This window comes from Lethenteron reissneri, chromosome 69 (genome assembly GCF_015708825.2).
Source record: "Lethenteron reissneri isolate LAM-NWPU_2019-01 chromosome 69, ASM1570882v1, whole genome shotgun sequence".
In the NCBI taxonomy this organism is placed as follows: domain Eukaryota; kingdom Metazoa; phylum Chordata; class Hyperoartia; order Petromyzontiformes; family Petromyzontidae; genus Lethenteron; species Lethenteron reissneri.
In genome coordinates, this window is record NC_083847.1 from 75,795 (window position 1) to 95,861 (window position 20,067).

Here is a 20,067-nt window from a genome sequence, read left to right on the forward strand (position 1 = left end):
CCCGTCAACCCCCCCCATCACCCATCAACCCCCATCACACCCCACCCCCCATCAACCCCCACCCCCCATCAACCCCCCCATCAACCCCCCCATCAACCCCCCCCCCAAAAAAAACCAACCCTCCCCCCCCACCAACACCCCCCCACCAAATCCCCCACCAAACCCCCCCTCATCAACCCCACCACCAACCCCCCCCACCACCCCCCCCCACCAACCCCCCCACCAACCCCCCACCACCCCCCCCCACTACCCAGCCCCACCAACCCCCCCCACCAACCCCCCCCCACTACCCACCCCCACCACCCCCCCCCACCAACCCCCCCCACCAACACCCCCCCACCAGACCCCCACCCACTACCCCACCCCCACCAACCCCCCCACCAACTCCCCACCAAACCCCCTCCCACTACCGCACCCCCACTACCCACCCCCACCACCCCCCCCCCACTACCCACCCCCACCAACACCCACCCACCAACCCCCCCCACCAAACCCCCCACCAACCCCCCATCACCCCCCCCCACCAAACCCCTCCCCCAGCTACTGTACTTCCGGCAAAACCGAAAGTCAAATCGATTCGACCGGAAGTTGAGTCGTTCGAATCGATCCCCCCCCCACCTTCCGCCATGAAGTGGGGGGTTGTTTCGGTGTCCTCGGGAATCGATTCTACGCAGTGAATCGATAGCGTACCGTGGCTTCAATTCGGCCCATACGTTACCGGTGTGGTTCGGAATCGATTCCCGCGACGCTGATGTTAGTGATTCTGAACTTTAGCCGTTGTCGATTCGTATCACGATATATCGCGATATATCGTCAGAGGATATCGTGATACGATAAGCGTAAATATATAAAATGTGTCGTTAAAACCCGCCACCACCCGGCACAGCCAACTAGTGAGGATTGTCACGTAAATAGAACGTGGCCAATTTGTCACTAGTACAGCACTAGTGTGTAGTGTATAGTGTAGTGTAGTAGTGTAGTGTATAGTGTAGTGTATAGTGTAGTGTATAGCTGAGGTGTGGACTCGAGTCATGTGACTTGGACTCGAGTCAGACTCGAGTCATGAATTTGATGACTTCAGACTCGACTTGGACTTGCATAACAATGACTTTGTCCCACCTCTGGTGTATAGTGCAGTGTATAGTAGTGTAGTGTATAGTGTAGTGTGTAGTTTAGTGTATAGTAGTGTAGTGTATAGTAGTGTAGTGTATAGTGTAGTGTATAGTAGTGTAGTGTATAGTGTAGTGTATAGTAGTGTAGTGTATAGTGTATAGTAGTGTAGTGTATAGGGTAGTGTATAGTAGTGTGTAGTGTATAGTGTGTAGTGTATAGTGTAGTGTATAGTGTAGTGTATAGTAGTGTAGTGTATAGTAGTGTAGTGTATAGTAGTGTATAGTGTAGTGTATAGTGTATTATACTAGTAGCGGCAAAGGATGTCTAATAATGTAAATGCTTACCCCGAGCTCTCAATACTCAAATGGTGCATTGTTTTTGAGTTGTGCGCCTTTTGGCGTCATCTGGTCCAACACCATGTGAGACTAGGCTCTAAGAAAAGCTGTCTCGGGTGTGGGACCAATCAACTTCAAGGACAGTGCATATCATTATCATCATCAGAGTTGTTTATTTTTGTTTGCATTTTGACTGCTTGTGAAGTGGTTATTGCAAACATGATGCCTTGTATAAAGGTGTCTATTTTTTAAAGTACCTTCATCGAGTAAATCTTTGATTTTATTATCGTAGTCCTCACGGGGCATCACAACAGTCGATCGGTCCTTATCAGCAAGAATTTGGATATCTTTATTGGCTCTCAATTCTCTTAAGGCTTTTGCTTCACTGAAGGTAATATTTGTTTTTGGCAATTTGCATTTCTCAATATTTTTGCCAACCTCGTGCCTCGTCATCTCAGCTTGATTATGGGGGAGATTTACACCGTTGGAACTTCATTTGCCAGTAAAAAATATGATAATTGTTTTTTTACCCTTCTTTCTATCTGGCAACAAAAGTGACATCTTTAGATAGAAGGGTAAAAAAAACAATTATCATATTTTTTACTGGCAAATGAGGTTCCAATGGTGTAAATGCTTACCCTGAGCTCTCATACTCTGATGGTGCATTGTCTTTGAGTTGTGCGCCTTTTGGCGTCATCTGGTCCAACACCATGTGAGACTAGGCTCTAAGAAAAGCTGTCTCGGGTGTGGACCAATCAATTTCAAGGACAGTGCATACATTATCAGAGTTGTGTTTTTGTTTGCATTATGACTACAGGTATTGTGGTCTATGTAAACATGACTCCTTGTAAAAAAAGGTGTCAGTTTTGTTGCCAGATAGAAGGGTAAAAAATTATATCATATGGGGGAGATGTCGCACTGCTGATTCAACTTCAGCAATTATCTCATCGTCAGGGATTGTACGTGGGGCAACAGCAAAGTTAAGACCTTTAGACAGGACTGAAATCATATCGCTGTATAATTCAACGTTAGTCATGTTGATAACCGTTTTGTTTATAAAATGTTCATTATTAGATGAGAGTTATTTGTTAGTTAGTCTAGCACATTTGTTAATTTGGGTAGTGTTAGTTTTTTTAAATACATTAGCAGCTGATTGCTGTGTAATTGTGTCGATTATATTCCAGTGATCTGTAGGGACACTGTTACTCGATTTGAAGCTTTCGTGACTGCAGGAATTACTCTTTGGTTCTTTCGGTAAAGTCACGTAGAAAGAAAATAAATTAAATGATAGAATACGACGTTCGATTGCAACACAAGCAATCGTCATCAGGTAGAAATACATTTGAGAGACAAAACACAGACACGGAGACACACAGACAGACACACAAGCAGAGAGAGACAACACAGAGACACACAGAGAGAGAGAGAGAGACACAACATAGACACGGAGACACACAGACACACAGAGAGAGACAACACAGAGATACACAGAGACACAACATAAACAAACATAGGCCCAATGCCTCTGTGTCGTGGACTTAAATAGAGAGGGGGGGGGGGGGCAGAGAGAGAGGTGGGTCTGCTGGAGCAGATAAATTAGCATGTCAATGAGAGAGCTGTGGGGAAATCCACCCCGTGGTGGCAGGGGGAGAGAAAGACTCAGCAAGACTGGTAAATTTTAGGAGGTGCTTAACAGTGTAATAAAGGACTCTCTCTCAGATGTCGATCTCCGTTGTCCTTTATTGGGTTCGTAGAATCTCCGCACCACGGCGTCTCGCTCAGTCCCGCGTTCGCTCGACGACCTCTCCACAGCCCTCGGCTACTCCGTCATGCAGACTCCTGCTGTTCCACTCTGCAGTCTCTCTGCTGCCCCGTCAGGCGATCCTTGCAGCCACACCGCTGCCCCCGCTCTCTAGCGTCACTGCTGCCCCTTCCACAGCTAGCCTCTCACTGCCCCGTTAGCTCTCTAGCGTCTGACACCGATGGCCGTCGGTGTCGACGTCTCCCACCGCGTGGCAACCGCGCCACACTCTCCGTCTTGCCCAGCGTGGCAACCGCCACTCCGTCTCAACTCCCCCCTCCCCTTCCGGTTCACTCCCTAAATCCTCTCCCCCACGTGACCCTAACTCCACCCACTCCCCACGTGACCCAGACTCCACCCCCCCCCTCAATCCTTGCTCGCATTACAACAGGTACCTTCCCCTTTCTAGCCCCGCCCACCTCCCCCCCCCCCTGACTGACACATTTAGATAAGCTCCTCCCCCATCCCCTTAACCAGTATATAAGATCTTGTCTCTTGGACTTCCTTGCACTTGATACAGTAAATTTGGCTGTGATGGTCCCACCTGAAGACGGAGACTTGTGTTTACCTCTGAAACGTCGTGAATTAATTGATTATTTTCATTTATTATTATTTTATTTCTATTATTTTTTACCTACGTGACTTTACCGAAAAACCTAAGAGTATGAATCCTTGCAGTCACGAAAACTTCAAATCTAGAATTAGAAAGAGTTGTGTGGAAATCCACCCCGTGGTGGCAGGGGGAGAGAAAGAGCGAATGGACATATGAGATCCTAGATTTTAAGCTTTCGTGACTGCAAGGATTCATACTCTTAGGTTTTTTTTTCGGTAAAGTCACGTAGGTAAAATAATATAATTAAAATTAATAAAAGTAATAATAGAAATAAAATAATAAATCACGACGTTTCGGAGGCAACACCTGTCTCCGTCATCAGGTGGGACCGTCAGATTAAATACAACATATGAGAGCTTGGGCACGTTCTGTTTACTTGACAAACCCCTTACTAACTGGCTGTATCGGGTGGTCGCGGGTTTAACGACACAACGTTGATATATTCACGCGATCTCTAACCCACCACAAACTCGACGATGGTTTAAACACGTTCCTTCGCAGTGGGCAGGTAGGAACTTGGTTGGACAGCGCATTCGTGCACGACAGACAAATAATCCCTGGTGGGCAGTGTGGAACCTGTTGTTCCTACAGGTATAAGTGTAGTGTATCGGTTGTGTATAGTGTAGTGTGTAGGTTAAAACGTTGAGTTTTATAAGGGCACCACGGGGTGACCAGCCCCCTCCCCACCCCAGCCCCACCCCTCCCAATGCCCCACCCAGCCCCACCCTCCCCACCCAGCCCCTCCCCACCCTCCCACCCAGCCCCTCCCCACCCTCTCCTCCCCACCCAGCCCCTCCCCACCCCACCCAGCCCCTCCCTCCCCACCCAGCCCCTCCTCACCCTCCCCTCTCCACCCAGCCCCTCCCCACCCCACCCCACCCAGCCCCTCCCTCCCCACCCAGCCCTCCCACCCTCCCCTCTCCACCCAGCCCCTCCCCCAGTTCCATTTTGTGAATAAAACATTACCCGTCTCCTCATTGGCCCGAGTCGCAGCGGTGCCCCCCCCCCCACCACTAACCCCCCCCTCTACCAACCCCAACCCACCGCTCCCATTGGTCGGCGCCCCCGAGCCAATGGGAGGGCTCTGGTGGGGTGGGGCTATGCACGACAGACAAGCGATCCCTGGTGGGCAATGTGGAAACAGGACCCTGCGGGGTGGGCTGGTAGGAACGAACAATTGAATGGCTATAATAAAATTAAATGGCAAAAAGTGGCCGCCAGTAACCCCGCCCGGCCACCCGTGGCCCCGCCCCATCTCGGTGTCCCCGCCCCCAGCTCGTTGCCCCGCCCCTTACCGCCGTAACCCCGCCCCAACCCCACGTAGCCCCGCCCTCCACCTCGTGCCCACGCCCCCTGCCGCCGTTGCCCTGCCCAGTCCGGCGTAGCCCCCGCCCCCTGCCGCTGTAGCCCCGCCCAATACACCCCGAGCGGGGGAGAGATTCCCAGGCCTGGCTCGGCTGGAGAGCCGCCGACGAGGGGGTGGGGGGGGGGTAGGGAGTTGTTTTTAATGTAAAAGCTTTAAATGTAAATGTTTCTATTAAAAAAACATCAGGGAATGTAACATTGTTAAACATTAACTCCCTTTCACACACGCGGGGGTACGATACGAAGGGAAAGTTTGACGCCTAGGTCTAGGCTTTAGGCCTAGCTGTAGGCTTTAGGGCCGCCGTGAGTTAATTGTTAATATAAATGTTTTAATTATTTATGTAAAAGCTTTAAATGTAAATGTTTCTATTTAAAAGCATCAGGGAATGTAACATTGTTAAACATTAACTCCCTTTCACACACGCGGGGGTACGATATGAATGGAGAGTTTCAGGCCTAGTTCTAGGCTTTAGGCCTAGCTGTAGGCTTTAGGGCGCTGTGAGTTTTTAATTTAATTTCAAAGTTTTAATTAAAAGCTATCTCAGGGAATTATAAGGGAATGTTACACGTGTTTAGCCAGGAAAGCCTCATTAATTTAAATGTTTTAATTAAAAGCTATCTGAGGGAATTATAAGGGAATGTTACACTTGTTTAGCCAGGAAAGCGTCACTGAGTCTAAAGGTTTTTGTAGGGTTATGCCAAGTGTTTGCAGTAGGGGGTGATGTTGCTACACGGACGGACGGACGGACGGACAAACGGACGGACGATATAATCTATTGTAGGCTGGTCCACTTCGTTCCTACCAGTACTAATAATACGTTATACTGGTAGGAACGAAGTGGACCAGCCACCAATAGATTATTTCGTCCGTCCGTCCGTCTGTCCGTCCGACCGTCCGTCCGTGTAGCAACATCGCCCCCTACTGCAAACACTTGGCATGACCCTAAAAAAACCTTTAGACTCAGTGACGCTTTCCTGGCTAAACAAGTGTAACATTCCCTTATAATTCCCTCATATAGCTTTTAATTAAAACATTTAAATTAATGAGGCTTTCCTGGCTAAACACGTGTAACATTCCCTTATAATTCCCTGAGATAGCTTTTAATTAAAACTTTGAAATTCAATAAAAAAACTCACAGCACACTAAAGCCTACAGCTAGGCCTAAAGCCTAGAACTAGGTTTCGATTTAAAGCTTTCGTGACTGCAGGGATTCATCTTCTTGGTTCTTTCGGTAAAGTCACGTAGAAGGGAAGTAATAAAAATAATAAAAATAAAACATAATAAAATCAAATAATTCTCACGACGTTTCGGCTACAACGGAAGCAGCCGTCTTCAGGTGAAGAATGAGACACTGTCAAGCTAGGAGCTTATATATAAGCTGAGTTGGAGGTGGAAGAAGAAGAGAGCCTTAACAAAAGAATGTGCATATCAAGTGGAATTTAGCATATTCATGGAAAAATGCGTAGGAGGTGGGCGGGGGGGTTTCAAAGTCATATTATGCCCATGCATTATGCAGGATCAGCAGCACCAAAGGGAGGGGGGGTAGCATTAACAAAGGGAGGGCATGTTAATAATATGTAGAAGCAATGAAACATGTGATTGGGAGAATGGTGGCAGGAGACCCGCAGCGGGAGCAAATAATGCATTCCCTGTGGAGAACACAAGATACACAGTTAATGCCAGTGAGTGGACTGCGGTCTGAAAGGCACCATAAACGTGAACAACAATCAGTTAAGATCCGAAGTGGTTTATTACGTCCTTCCAATGATTGCTGAGCCAGAATCCATCTTCTCGGTTGAAATTGTCTCTGGTGTTTGTATATGTTGATCGCCTCATGAACGAATCTCTCATGGTAGCCAGATGGCTTGCAGAGAAACCTCTGTCTTGGAGAAGTCAATGTCATGTGAGCCCACTGAATTGTAACAGTGATCTGCCACGGCTGAGGTGTTTGTCCTACCATGTTTCAGGTCTGCTTTATGTTCACGGATGCGATCCGAGACATGTCGTTTGGTTTCTCCAATGTAACTGCTACCACAGAGGCAACTTAGTTTGTAGACGCCAGGGTACTGTATGTCTGGAACCACGTCTTTTACAGACGGGACCAGATCACGGATTTTATGTACTGTGTTGAATCGTACCTGAATCTTGTGTTTAATCAGGATTTTGGAGATCTTTTTTGTGACCCCAGCAATGTAGGGTAAGGTGATGGTTTTGAAAGGTTCCTCAGCAGGATCCTTCTTGACTGTTGGAGTGATGGCCTTGCGGATTGTGTAGTCGGAGTAACCATTATCCTCAAGAGCTTGGCGTACGTGTTTGAGTTCACTGGCAATGTGTTCCTGGTCGGAGATGCATTGGGTTCTATGGTATAGAGTCTTGATGAGGGAGTTCTTCTGGGATGGATGGTGGTGGGAATCCGGTTTTAGGTAGGCATCCGTATGGGTGGCTTTCCTGTAGACAGAATGGCTCATTGAACCATCAGGTCTCCTTTAATTAGGACATCCAAAAAGGGTAGCTTGCCATCTTTTTCGACTTCCATGGTGAATCTGATGGCTGGGTGTATGGAATTGATGTGGTCGAGAAATTGGTCTAGAGCAGGCCGGCCATGTGGCCAGATGACAAAAGTGTCATCTACGTACCTCTTCCATAAGGTCGGGCATAGAGTGGCAGTCTTGATGGCGTCAGTCTCAAATTTCTCCATGAAAATGTTGGCTACAACCGGAGATAGGGGGGAGCCCATTGGGGTGCCCTCAGTTTGCTTGTAGAAGGTTCCATTCCAGGTGAAGTATGTATTGGTTAAGCAATGTCTCACCAGGGGGGGTACCCCAGTATTCAGTCCTTGATGAACCAAGTCTTCAATGATTGCGATGGTGTCAGGCCTGAAACTCTCCCTTCGTATCGTACCCCCGCGTGTGTGAAAGGGAGTTAATGTTTAACAATGTTACATTCCCTCATGTTTTTAAATAGAAACATTTAAATTTAAAGCTTTTACATTAATAATTAAAACATTTAAATTAAAAATTAACTCACGGCGGCGTAAAGCCTACAGCTAGGCCTAAAACCTAGAACTAGGCCTGAAACTCTCCCTTCGTATCGTAACCCCGCGTGTGTGAAAGGGAGTTAATGTTTAACAATGTTACATTTCCTCATGTTTTTAAATAGAAACATTTACATTTAAAGCTTTTACATAAATCATTAAAACATTTAAATAAAAAATTAACTCACAGCGCCCTAAAGCCTACAGCTAGGCCTAAAGCCTAGAACTAGGCCTCAATCTCTCCCTTCGTATTGTCCGATTAGATGTAGCAACATCGCCCCCTACTGCAAACACTTGGCAGGACCCTACAAAAACCTTCAGACTCAGTGGGGCTTTCCTGGCTAAACAAGTGTAATAATACATTATGTTTATATTCTTTGGTTATTCGTTCCTACCAGCCCACCCCGCAGGGTCCTGTTTTATTATTATATTATTTATTTCTATTATTATTTCTATTTTTTATGAATATTATTTCTATAATTTTTATTATTTATTTTTATTCTCACCTACGTGACTTTACCGAAAAAACCTAAGAGGATGAATCCTTGCAGTTACGAAAGCTTCAAATCCAGTGTGAAGCTGTTGTTCCTACATTGTATAACCACTGTGATAAGGAATCGAACTCTGCGCATTGATCACAATTGAAAATCGACAAATCCCAAACTGTTAAACACCACGTGGGAATCGATATTCACAGCAGCCTCAGAGGAATCTAATAATTATAATCGACATAATTGAATCGACGACAAGAGAATCGATCCAACCGAGCGTTTTTACAAAAAAACACAACCAAGGGCGTGGAATCGATCCGACTAATTCGATTCCATCGATTCGACAGCTTAATTAAACCTAACCTTAAATGCGCGTGAATCGATTACGGGTGGTGTCGTTTGGTGTCGAATCGTAACGGGGGGGAATCGAATCGACCACCGGTCAACCATCATCATCATCACTGCTCTTGAAGGGCAACTCGATTACGATGTTCTCTGCGTCGTTCGCTTCTCGTTACGTGAGCGATGCTGGCGAGCCGGCTCGAGGGGCATCACCGGGGCCGCCACGTGGAGGGGGAGGAGAGCAGAGGTCGTGCCGCGCGCCTGTGAGTGATGTCCACCCGTCCCCTAGGTCGACTCAGCCTCAAATGAGTAGCTGGTGCGGTGTGTAAATATCGCCACTGGGGAGACAAAGACGGCCGGGCGTGGTGCTGGCCACCCAACGCAATCCTCGTGTGCTGTTCAGGCGCCTTGATCGGTTGCTGCTACTCGCTAACAGCACTTGCCTCTACAGTCTGGCAAGGCTACACGGGGGATCTTTGTCTTTGTGTGCGAGTTGGGGGGTGGGGGTGGTGAGCGGTGGCGCAGTGGTTAGCGCGCTGCGCAGCATCTATGGACAGTGTTGAGTCTATGGGCAGTGCTGAGTCTATGGCAGTGCTGAGTCTTTGGGTAGTGTTGAGTCTATGGGCAGTGTTGAGTCTATGGCAGTGTTGAGTCTTTGGGGCAGTGTGAGTCTATGGGTAGTGTTGAGTCTATGGGTAGTGTTGAGTCTATGGGCATGTTGAGTCTATGGGCAGTGTTGAGTCTATGGGTAGTGCTGAGTCTATGGGTAGTGTTGAGTCTATGGGTAGTGTTGAGTCTATGGCAGTGTTGAGTCTATGGGTAGTGTTGAGTCTATGGGTAGTGCTGAGTCTATGGGTAGTGTTGAGTCTATGGGCAGTGTTGAGTCTATGGGCAGTGTTGAGTCTATGGGCAGTGTTGAGTCCTATGGGCAGTGTTGAGTCTATGGGGTGTAGTGTTGAGTCTATGGGGTGTAGTGTTGAGTCTATGGGGTGTAGTGTTGAGTCTATGGGGTGTAGTGCTGAGTCTATGGGGTGTAGTGTTGAGTCTATGGGCAGTGCTGGAGTCCTATGGGCAGTGTTGAGCCTATGGGCAGTGTTGAGTCTATGGGTAGTGTTGAGTCTATGGCAGTGTTGAGTCTATGTGCAGTGCTGAGTCTATGGGCAATGCTAGTCTATGGGTAGTGTTGAGTCTATGGGTAGTGTTGAGTCTATGGGTAGTGTTGAGTCTATGGGTATGTGTTGAGTCTATGGGCAGTGCTGAGTCTATGGGCAATGCTAGTCTATGGGTAGTGTTGAGTCTATGGGCAGTGTTGAGTCTATGGGCAGTGCTGAGTCTATGGGTAGTGTTGAGTCTATGGGCAGTGTTGAGTCTATGGGTAGTGTTGAGTCTATGGGCAGTGCTGAGTCTATGGTGCAGTGCTGAGTCTATGGGCAGTGTTGAGGCTATGGTGCAGTGTTGAGTCTATGGGCAGTGTTGAGTCTATGGTAGCAGTGTTGCGTCTATGGTGCAGTGTTGAGTCTATGGGGCAGTGTTGAGTTCTATGGGCAGTGTTGAGTCTATGGGCGGTGTTGAGTCTGTGGGCAGTGTTGAGTCTCTGGGTAGTGTTAAGTCTATGGGCAGTGTTGAGTCTATGGGCAGTGTTGAGTCTATGGGTAGTGTTGAGTCTATGGGGCAGTATTGAGTCTATGGGCAGTGTTGAGTCTATGGGCAGTGTTGAGTCTAGGGGCAGTGTTGAGTCTATGGGCAGTGCTGAGTCTATTGGGCAGTGTTCAGTCTATGGGCAGTGCTGAGTCTAGGGCATGTTGAGTCTATGCGTAGTCTTGAGTCTATGGGCAGTGTTAGGTCTATGGGGCAGTGTTGAGTCTATGGGCAGTGTTGAGTCTATGGGCAGTGTTGAGTCTTCTATGGGCATGTTGAGTCTATAGGCAGTGTTGAGTCCTATGGGCAGTGTTAAGTCTATGGGTAGTGCTGAGTCTATGGGTAGTGCTGAGTCTATGGGTAGTGCTGAGTCTATGGGCAGTGTGAGTCTATGGGCAGTGCTGAGTCTATGGGCAGTGTTGAGTCTATGGGCAAGTGTTGAGTCTATGGGCAGTGTTGAGTCTATGGGCAGTGTTGAGTCTATGGGCAGTGCTGAGTCTATGGGCAGTGTTGAGTCTAGGGCAGTGTTGAGTCTATGGGTAGTGCTGAGTCTATGGGCAATGTTTGAGTCTATGGGCAGGTTAGTCTATGGGTAGTGTTGAGTCTATGGGCAGTGTTGAGTCTATGGGCAGTGTTGAGTCTATGGGCAGTGCTGAGTCTATGGGTAGTGTTGAGTCTATGGGTAGTGTTGAGTCTATGGGTAGTGCTGAGTCTATGGGTAGTGTTGAGTCTATGGGTAGTGTTGAGTCTATGGGCAGTGTTGAGTCTATGGGCAGTGCTGAGTCTATGGGCAGTGTTGAGTCTATGGGTAGTGTTGAGTCTATGGGTAGTGCTGAGTCTATGGGTAGTGTTGAGTCTATGGGTAGTGTTGAGTCTATGGGCAGTGTTGAGTCTATGGGTAGTGTTGAGTCTATGGGTAGTGCTGAGTCTATGGGTAGTGTTGAGTCTATGGGTAGTGTTGAGTCTATGGGCAGTGTTGAGTCTATGGGTAGTGTTGAGTCTATGGGTAGTGCTGAGTCTATGGGTAGTGTTGAGTCTATGGGCAGTGTTGAGTCTATGGGCAGTGTTGAGTCTATGGGCAGTGTTGAGTCTATGGGCAGTGTTGAGTCTATGGGTAGTGTTGAGTCTATGGGCAGTGTTGAGTCTATGGGCAGTGTTGAGTCTATGGGTAGTGTTGAGTCTATGGGCAGTGCTGAGTCTATGGGCAGTGTTGAGCCTATGGGCAGTGTGAGTCTATGGGTAGTGTTGAGTCTATGGGCAGTGTTGAGTCTATGTGCAGTGCTGAGTCTATGGGCAATGCTAGTCTATGGGTAGTGTTGAGTCTAGGGTAGTGTTGAGTCTATGGGTAGTGTTGAGTATATGGGTAGTGTTGAGTCTATGGGCAGTGCTGAGTCTATGGGCAATGCTAGTCTATGGGTAGTGTGAGTCTATGGGCAGTGTTGAGTCTATGGGCAGTGCTGAGTCTATGGGTAGTGTTGAGTCTATGGGCAGTGTTGAGTCTATGGTAGTGTTGAGTCTATGGGCAGTGCTGAGTCTATGGTGCAGTGCTGAGTCTATGGGCAGTGTTGAGCTATGGTGCAGTGTTGAGTCTATGGGCAGTGTTGAGTCTATGGGTAGCAGTGTTGCGTCTATGGTGCAGTGTTGAGTCTATGGGCAGTGTTGAGTATATGGGCGGTGTGTGAGTCTGTGGGCAGTGTTGAGTCTCTGGGTAGTGTTAAGTCTATGGGCAGTGTTGAGTCTATGGGCAGTGTTGAGTCTATGGGCAGTGTTGAGTCTATGGTAGTCTTGAGTCTATGGGGCAGTATTGAGTCTATGGGCAGTGTTGAGTCTATGGGCAGTGTTGAGTCTATGGGCAGTGTTGAGTCTATGGGCAGTGCTGAGTCTATGGGCAGTGTTCAGTCTATGGGCAGTGCTGAGTCTATGGGCAGTGTTGAGTCTATGCGTAGTCTTGAGTCTATGGGCAGTGTTGAGTCTATGGGCAGTGTTGAGTCTATGGGCAGTGTTGAGTCTATGGGCAGTGTTGAGTCTATGGGCAGTGTTGAGTCTATGGGCAGTGCTGAGTCTATGGGTAGTGTTGAGTCTATGGGCAGTGTTGAGTCTTCTAGGCAGGAGTGTTGAGTCTATGGGCAGTGTTGAGTCTATGGGCAGTGTTAAGTCTATGGGTAGTGCTGAGTCTATGGGTAGTGCTGAGTCTATGGGCAGTGTTGAGTCTATGGGCAGTGCTGAGTCTATGGGCAGTGTTGAGTCTATGGGCAGTGTTGAGTCTATGGGCAGTGTTGAGTCTATGGGCAGTGTTGAGTCTATGGGCAGTGCTGAGTCTATGGGCAGTGTTGAGTCTATGGGCAGTGTTGAGTCTATGGGTAGTGCTGAGTCTATGGGCAATGTTGAGTCTATGGGCAGTGTTAGTCTATGGGTAGTGTTGAGTCTATGGGCAGTGTTGAGTCTATGGGCAGTGTTGAGTCTATGGGCAGTGCTGAGTCTATGGGCAGTGTTGAGTCTATGGGCAGTGTTGAGTCTATGGGTAGTGCTGAGTCTATGGGCAATGTTGAGTCTATGGGCAGTGTTAGTCTATGGGTAGTGTTGAGTCTATGGGCAGTGCTGAGTCTATGGGCAGTGTTAGTCTATGGGCAGTGTTGAGTCTATGGGTAGTGTGAGTCTATGGGCAGTGTTGAGTCTATGGGCAGTGTTAGTCTATGGGTAGTGCTGAGTCTATGGGCAGTGTTGAGTCTATGGGCAGTGTGAGTCTATGGGCAGTGCTGAGTCTATGGGCAGTGTTGAGTCTGTGGGCAGTGCTGAGTCTGTGGGCAGTGCTGAGTCTATGGGCAGTGTTGAGTCTTTGGGTAGTGCTGAGTCTATGGGCAGTGTTGAGTCTATGGGCAGTGCTGAGTCTATGGGCAGTATTGAGTCTATGGGCAGTGTTGAGTCTATGCGCAGTGTTGAGTCTATGCGCAGTGTTGAGTCTATGGGCAGTGTTGAGTCTATGGGCAGTGTTGAGTCTATGGGCGGTGTTGAGTCTATGCGCAGTGTTGAGTCTATGGGCAGTGTTGAGTCTATGGGCAGTGCTGAGTCAATGGGCAATGTTGAGTCTATGGGCAGTGTTGAGTCTATAAGCAGTGCTGAGTCAATTGGCAATGTTGAGTCTATGGGCAGTGTTGAGTCTATGGGGAGTGTTGAGTCTATGGGCAGTGTTGAGTCTATGGGCAGTGTTGAGTCTATGGGCAGTGTTGAGTCTATGCGCAGTGTTGAGTCTATGGGCAGTGTTGAGTCTATGGGTAGTGTTGAGTATATGGGCAGTGTTGAGTCTATGGGCAGTGTTGAGTCTATGGGCAGTGCTGAGTCTATGGGCAGTGTTGAGTCTATGGGCAGTGTTAGTCTATGGGCAATGTTAGTCTATGGGCAGTGTTGAGTCTATGGGCAGTGTTAGTCTATGGGCAATGTTAGTCTATGGGCAGTGTTGAGTCTATGGGTAGTGCTGAGTCTATGGTAGGTGTTAGTCTATGGGCAGTGTTAGTCTATGGGCAGTGTTGAGTCTATGGGCAGTGTTGAGTCTATGTGCATGTTGAGTCTATGGGCAGTGTTGAGTCTATGGGCGGTGTTGAGTCTATGGGCGGTGTTGAGTCTATGGGGGTGTTGAGTCTATGTGCAGTGTTGAGTCTATGGGCAGTGTTGAGTCTATGTGCAGTGTTGAGTCTATGGGCAGTGTTGAGTCTATGTGCAGTGTTGAGTCTATGGGCAGTGTTGAGTCTATGGGCAGTGTTGAGTCTATGGGCAGTGTTGAGTCTATGGGCGGTGTTGAGTCTATGTGCAGTGTTGAGTCTATGCAGTGTTGAGTCTATGTGCAGTGTTGAGTCTATGGGCAGTGGGTCTATGGGCAGTGTTGAGTCTATGGGCAGTGTTGAGTCTATGGGCAGTGTTGAGTCTATGGGGTGTTGAGTCTATGGGCGGTGTTGAGTCTATGTGCAGTGTTGAGTCTATGGGCAGTGTTGAGTCTAGGGCGGTGTTGAGTCTATGTGCAGTGTTGAGTCTATGTGCAGTGTTGAGTCTATGTGCAGTGTTGAGTCTATGGGCAGTGTTGAGTCTATGGGCGGTGTTGAGTCTATGGGCGGTGTTGAGTCTATGGGCAGTATGTATGTTGAACTTCTGTTGCACTGTACGTAGCACAAAATCGTGCTAATCGGAGGTGCAGGGGGGTAGGAAAGTCGTGTAATATTCTTCAAGGGCCATGCTTAAACTCGTTGTCTGCTATATCGATGTTTTTAAATCCTTTATATTAAGTTCGCTTGCTTGCTTAGGACCGTGCAAATCTTTCGGTCGTTTTTTAATCCACTTCCCGTGATCCAATCGAGCTGACATTTTCCACACAGACTCGTTGTGCGTGACAATTAATGTTCGTGAAAATTTTTTTTCCAAAATTTTACACTTTTTAGGACAAAAATATTATATTAATTACCAATTGCTTAATGATGCAATGCAATCATCTGACCCATAGGTGGCAGCCATCTCAAGCCAGAGGACGAGAGGACTCTAGCCGCCACGCATATAAAGGATTTATAGTGAAAAACTTTGTTTCTACGTGTTATACTTATTTTAGTCCTTGTTTTGCTACTGTTGCTAAAGCGTCCATCATCAGGTGGAACGGACGCTTGTGTTGCGATCGAAACGTCGTGCTATATTATTATCTGACTTTACCGAAAGAACCAAAGAGTATGGATTCCTGCAGTCACGAAAGCCTCAAATCGAGATTGAATCTCGGCACTGATAAGGGGTTGACGGGTCTGAGATGCAGAGCAGCACACGACTTCCAATTTCAAATTCAAGGTGGTGGGGGGGTCAAGCCAGCAGATACCCGCGTCAGGAGTAGTAGCAGCAGCGGGGGTCGTCTTGTATCGTCGCTGGTGGTGTCTCCTCTTTCGTATTGTGTGGATCGGGGGCATCGTTACGTTGTCACACGTTGCTGCTGCTGTTGTTGTTGTGCTGCTGTTGTTGCCGCTGCTGTTGTTGTTGCTGTTGTTGCTGCTGCTGTTGCTGTTGTTGCTGCTGCTGTTATTGTTGTTGCTGCTGCTGCTGTTGTTGATGTTGTTGTTGTCTGCTGCTGTTGCTGCTGCTGTTGCTGTTTTGCTGCTGCTGTTGTTGCTGCTGGTTGTTGCTGCTGCTGTTGTTGTTGCTGCTGTTGTTGTTGCGGTCTCAGTTCCTGGATGACCACAGTCGCCACGCTGCTACTGGAGAGGTGGTTCTTTTTTCATCGCACTTTTCCATTGGTGCATCATCGCCGATCCGCATCTGCTGCTGCTGCCCGTTGGTTTGTGCGGTGGATGCGGTGTGAGGGGTGCGGGACCATGAGTGTGAGCACTGACGTTCTGTAGCGCAAGCGTGTTTGCGAATGCCGTATGATGTTTATATGGGCGCGCTCGTGTGTGCGTACGTGCACGCTGTGTGTGTGCGTGAACACGTGGTGTGTGTGTGTGCGTCTCACACTCACATGCGTGCGTACACGTGCGTGTGTGTGTGCGCGAACACGTGTGTTTGTGTGCGTGCATGGGCACGTGTGTGTGTGCGCGTGCGTCACACACACACATGCGCGCGTGCACACGCACAGCAAGTTGGCACAGTAGGGGGCACAGGTGGTGCATCAGCCAGTCATCTCAGTCAAGTCAACCCGTGGCACCTTCTGGGTCTGCCCTGTGATCTCTTGCCAGCGGGTGTTCGACACTTCACGTGGCCTAAACGTGCACATGGCCTGGCACAAGCGTCGCGGAGACGTTATCGCCACCGTGTGGCGAATGGCGGCTATTGTAGTTGTACACGCGCATTTGTGTGTGTGCGTACACGTGTGTGTGCGTGTGTGTGCGTACACGTGTGTGTGTGCGTACACGTGTGTGTGCGTGTGTGTGCATGTGTGTGTGCGTACACGTGTGTGTGTGCAAGTGTGTGCGTGTGTGTGTGTGTGCGTACACGTGTGTGTGTGTGCGTGTGTGCGTGCGTACACGTATGTGTACACGTGTGTGTGTGTGCGTGCGTACACGTATGTGTACACGTGTGTGTGTGAGTACGTGTGTGTGCGTGTGTACACGTGTGTGTGCGTGTGTACACGTGTGTGCGTGTACACGTGTGTGCGTGTGTACACGTGTGTGTGCGTACACGTGTGTGTGCATACACGTGGTTGTGTGTACACGCGTGCGTGTGTGTGAGTACGTGTGTGTGTGCGTGTGTACACGTGTGTGGTGTGTGAGTACGTGTGTGTGTGCGTGTGTACACGTGTGTGTGTGTACACGCGTGCGTGTGTACACGTGTGTGCGTGTGTGTGTGCGTACGCGTGTGTGTGTGTACACGCGTGCGTGTGTACACGTGTGCGTGTGTGTGTGTGCGTACGCGTGTGTGTGTGTACACGTGTGTGTGCGTGTGTACACGTGTGTGTGCGCCTGTGACCAACTTGCATCTCGAAAGCTAAGCACGTCTGAGCCCGGATTGTGTCAAGTTGGGCGACGTCCTGCACCACGAGATTCCTTCCGACTTAGCAAGCCACGGGGAGCTACGCACTTTCAAGTCGTCACACTAACTTCTTCAGAACTGCTTTTCGCGCGTTCAGTTTGTCGTCCTTCCAGCCCGCGCCGCCCCGCACCTCCGTATTGGCGACGGTTTGTCTCCATACGTACGGCGCGAAAGAAGTCCAACTCGCTAACGTGCATTGCAGGTCATCTCACCTCTGTGGAAGCAGCAGCAGCAGCCGCCACGCCACCCGAGTGCAGTGTGCGCTCGCTTCCTGGCGGACAGCGCCACCGCGGACGCCTCGGTGCACGACCGAGTGATGCTGGTGCTGAAGGCGTATGACAAGGTGGACCCGCAGAAGGTGAGCGAGGGGACGAGCGGCGCGATGCCACGCAAACAAATTGCAAAGGTCCCCCGTGTAGCCCGTGGCAGGCTGTCGGGGCAAGTGCGGTTAGTCAGCAGCAGCGCCTGCGAAGGCCGGGGTCGGGTGGGTCAGCACCACGCCCGGCCGCCTTTGTCTCCCCCAGCGGCGATGTTTACCGCGCACCGCACCGGGTACTCATTTGAGGCTGAGTCGACCTAGGGGGAGGCCCAGGACGGCTTCAGATAATCGTCGGCGGTGTTGGACCGTGAGCGGGAATCGAACTTGTAACCTACAAATCTCTACACACGCATTCACATGCCTCTACACACATTCACATGCCTCTACACACACTCACATGCCTCTACACACGTTCGTATATGTACACTCTCACTCGTACACATCTGTGTTACGCAACGCACAAAGACCACAAATATGGCCTTGAACATACTATCTTATTTGACAGGTACTATTCTACTTTACCGAGTGTTGACATCCCCAGCGTTTAACAGTACTCTCCTTTTTGTATTTGGATTGTCAACCAACACCGGGTACAACAACAACATGTGCACCTGTTGTTCTCTTTTAGCCCCGCCTACCCCCCCCCCAATACGTTCCACTCATTGGCTACCACATTCAGATAAGCCCCTCCCCCCTCCTCCCCCCTTAACTTGTATTTAAGAGCTTGTATCTTGGAATCTCTGCCTCACTTGATACAGCAAATCTGGCTGTGACGGTCCCACCTGAAGACGGAGATTTGTGTTGCCTCCGAAACTATTATTTATATACTATATTATGTTTACCTACGCGACTTTACCGAAAAAAGTATGAATCCTTGCAGTCACGAAAGCTTCAAATTGGCCTTGAACAGACTATGTTGGGGAAAGTGCGAGCCCCTAGTTACGTACACATGCACTCGCACACACGGTTACGTATCTTTACACACTCACGGTTACACGCACGCACACACGTGGCTGTGAATGTTCCTGTGTGCGGGGAGCGGTAGCGCAGCGGTGAGCGCGCGCGCTACGAACCCGGCGACCCGAGTTCGGCTCCCGCTCGCGGCCAACACCGGTGACGATCGTCTGAACCGGTGCTGCGCCTCCCCTAGGTCGACTCGGCCTCAAATGAGTGTGTAAACATCGGGGGGCGTGGTGCTGGCCACCCACCCACCCCCTCGTGTGCCGTGCCGGCCTTCATAGGTGCTGCTACTCGCCCACAACATTTGCCCCCCACGCTACGGTCTGTTGAAGGCCACGCGGGCGATTCTTTGTCTTCGCAGCTAACGCTAGAGTCTCACTTCCTGAAAGACCTGGGCCTTGACAGCTTGGATCAAGTGGAGCTCATCATGGGCATCGAGGATGAGTTTGGTGAGAGATTGCGGAGAGACACAGACACTCGCACACAAAGGCAGAAGAAGCCGTGTAGCCTCGCACGGACTGTTGGGGCAAGTGCTGTTAGTGAGCAGCTGTGAAGGCCGACTTAGCACACGATGCGGCGGAGTCGTTAGCACCACGCACGGCCGCCTTTGTCTCCCCAGTGGCGACGTTTTGTACGCACCGCTACGCCAGGTACTCGTTTAATGCAGGTGGAAAAAACCCGATTTTGCAGCGGCAGGCATCGTGTTTTTTCTTTAATACAATTGAACCCGATTTCGGGGAGTTAAAACCCGGTTTAATGAATCGAAGCTCTGATCCAAGGCTTAGGCTGCTTCCTCGTCGGTGCTGCTGTCGTATTCGGGGGGGCGTCGGGCACGGGGTAGTCGTAGAATGCGGCGGGCAGGTTGGTCGTGATGAACACGAGCTTCTCCTCCACAATCGTGGGCGCCGCCAGTGAGTTCCTTAGCTTGGGGAATGGATGAAGCCCATCGCTGAGAAGTGCGATTCTGCAATTAGAACCAATGAAACCGGATTTCTCCCAATCTCAGATGATCGGGATTAATAAAAAGACAATTAAATCGGATTTCTCCCAATCTCAGATGATCGGGATAATATAAAAAGACAATTAAATCGGATTTCTCCCAATCTCAGATGATCGGGTTTAATATAAAAAGACAATTAAATCGGATTTCTCTCATCTCAGATGATCGGGTTTAATATAAAAAGACAATTAATCGGATTTCTCCAATCTCAGATGATCGGGATTAATATAAAAAGACAATTAAATCGGATTTCTCCCAATCTCAGATGATCGGGATTAATATAAAAAGACAATTAAATCGGATTTCTCCTAATCTCAGATGATCGGGTTTAATATAAAAAGGCAATTTTTGTAAAAACCCGACTGTGCCAGTGTGATGGTGCGTGTGGTGTGTCTGGGGTGATTGGGTGCCTGGAGTGACTGGCATGTCTGCTGTGCCTGTAATCTAGCGTGTCTGGTATGTCTGGTGTGCCTGCCGTGCCGACCGACATCCCCTTGTCTTTGCCGTCCCAGGTTTTGAAATCCCCGACTCGGACGCAGAGAAGCTGCTCAACAGCTAAGGACGTC

At 49.2% G+C, this 20,067-nt stretch overlaps 1 protein-coding gene across 1 annotated transcript; it reads left to right on the forward strand.

The window, feature by feature from the left end:
• The first annotated feature begins 16,069 nt into the window (after positions 1-16,069).
• Positions 16,070-20,060, forward strand: LOC133360617 (acyl carrier protein, mitochondrial-like). Its single transcript, XM_061579412.1, has 4 exons — positions 16,070-16,075; positions 17,425-17,580; positions 18,863-18,950; positions 20,014-20,060. The coding sequence occupies exons 1-4, from the start codon at positions 16,070-16,072 to the stop codon at positions 20,058-20,060; spliced, it is 297 nt and encodes a 98-aa protein (XP_061435396.1).
• Positions 20,061-20,067: the final 7 nt, after the last annotated feature.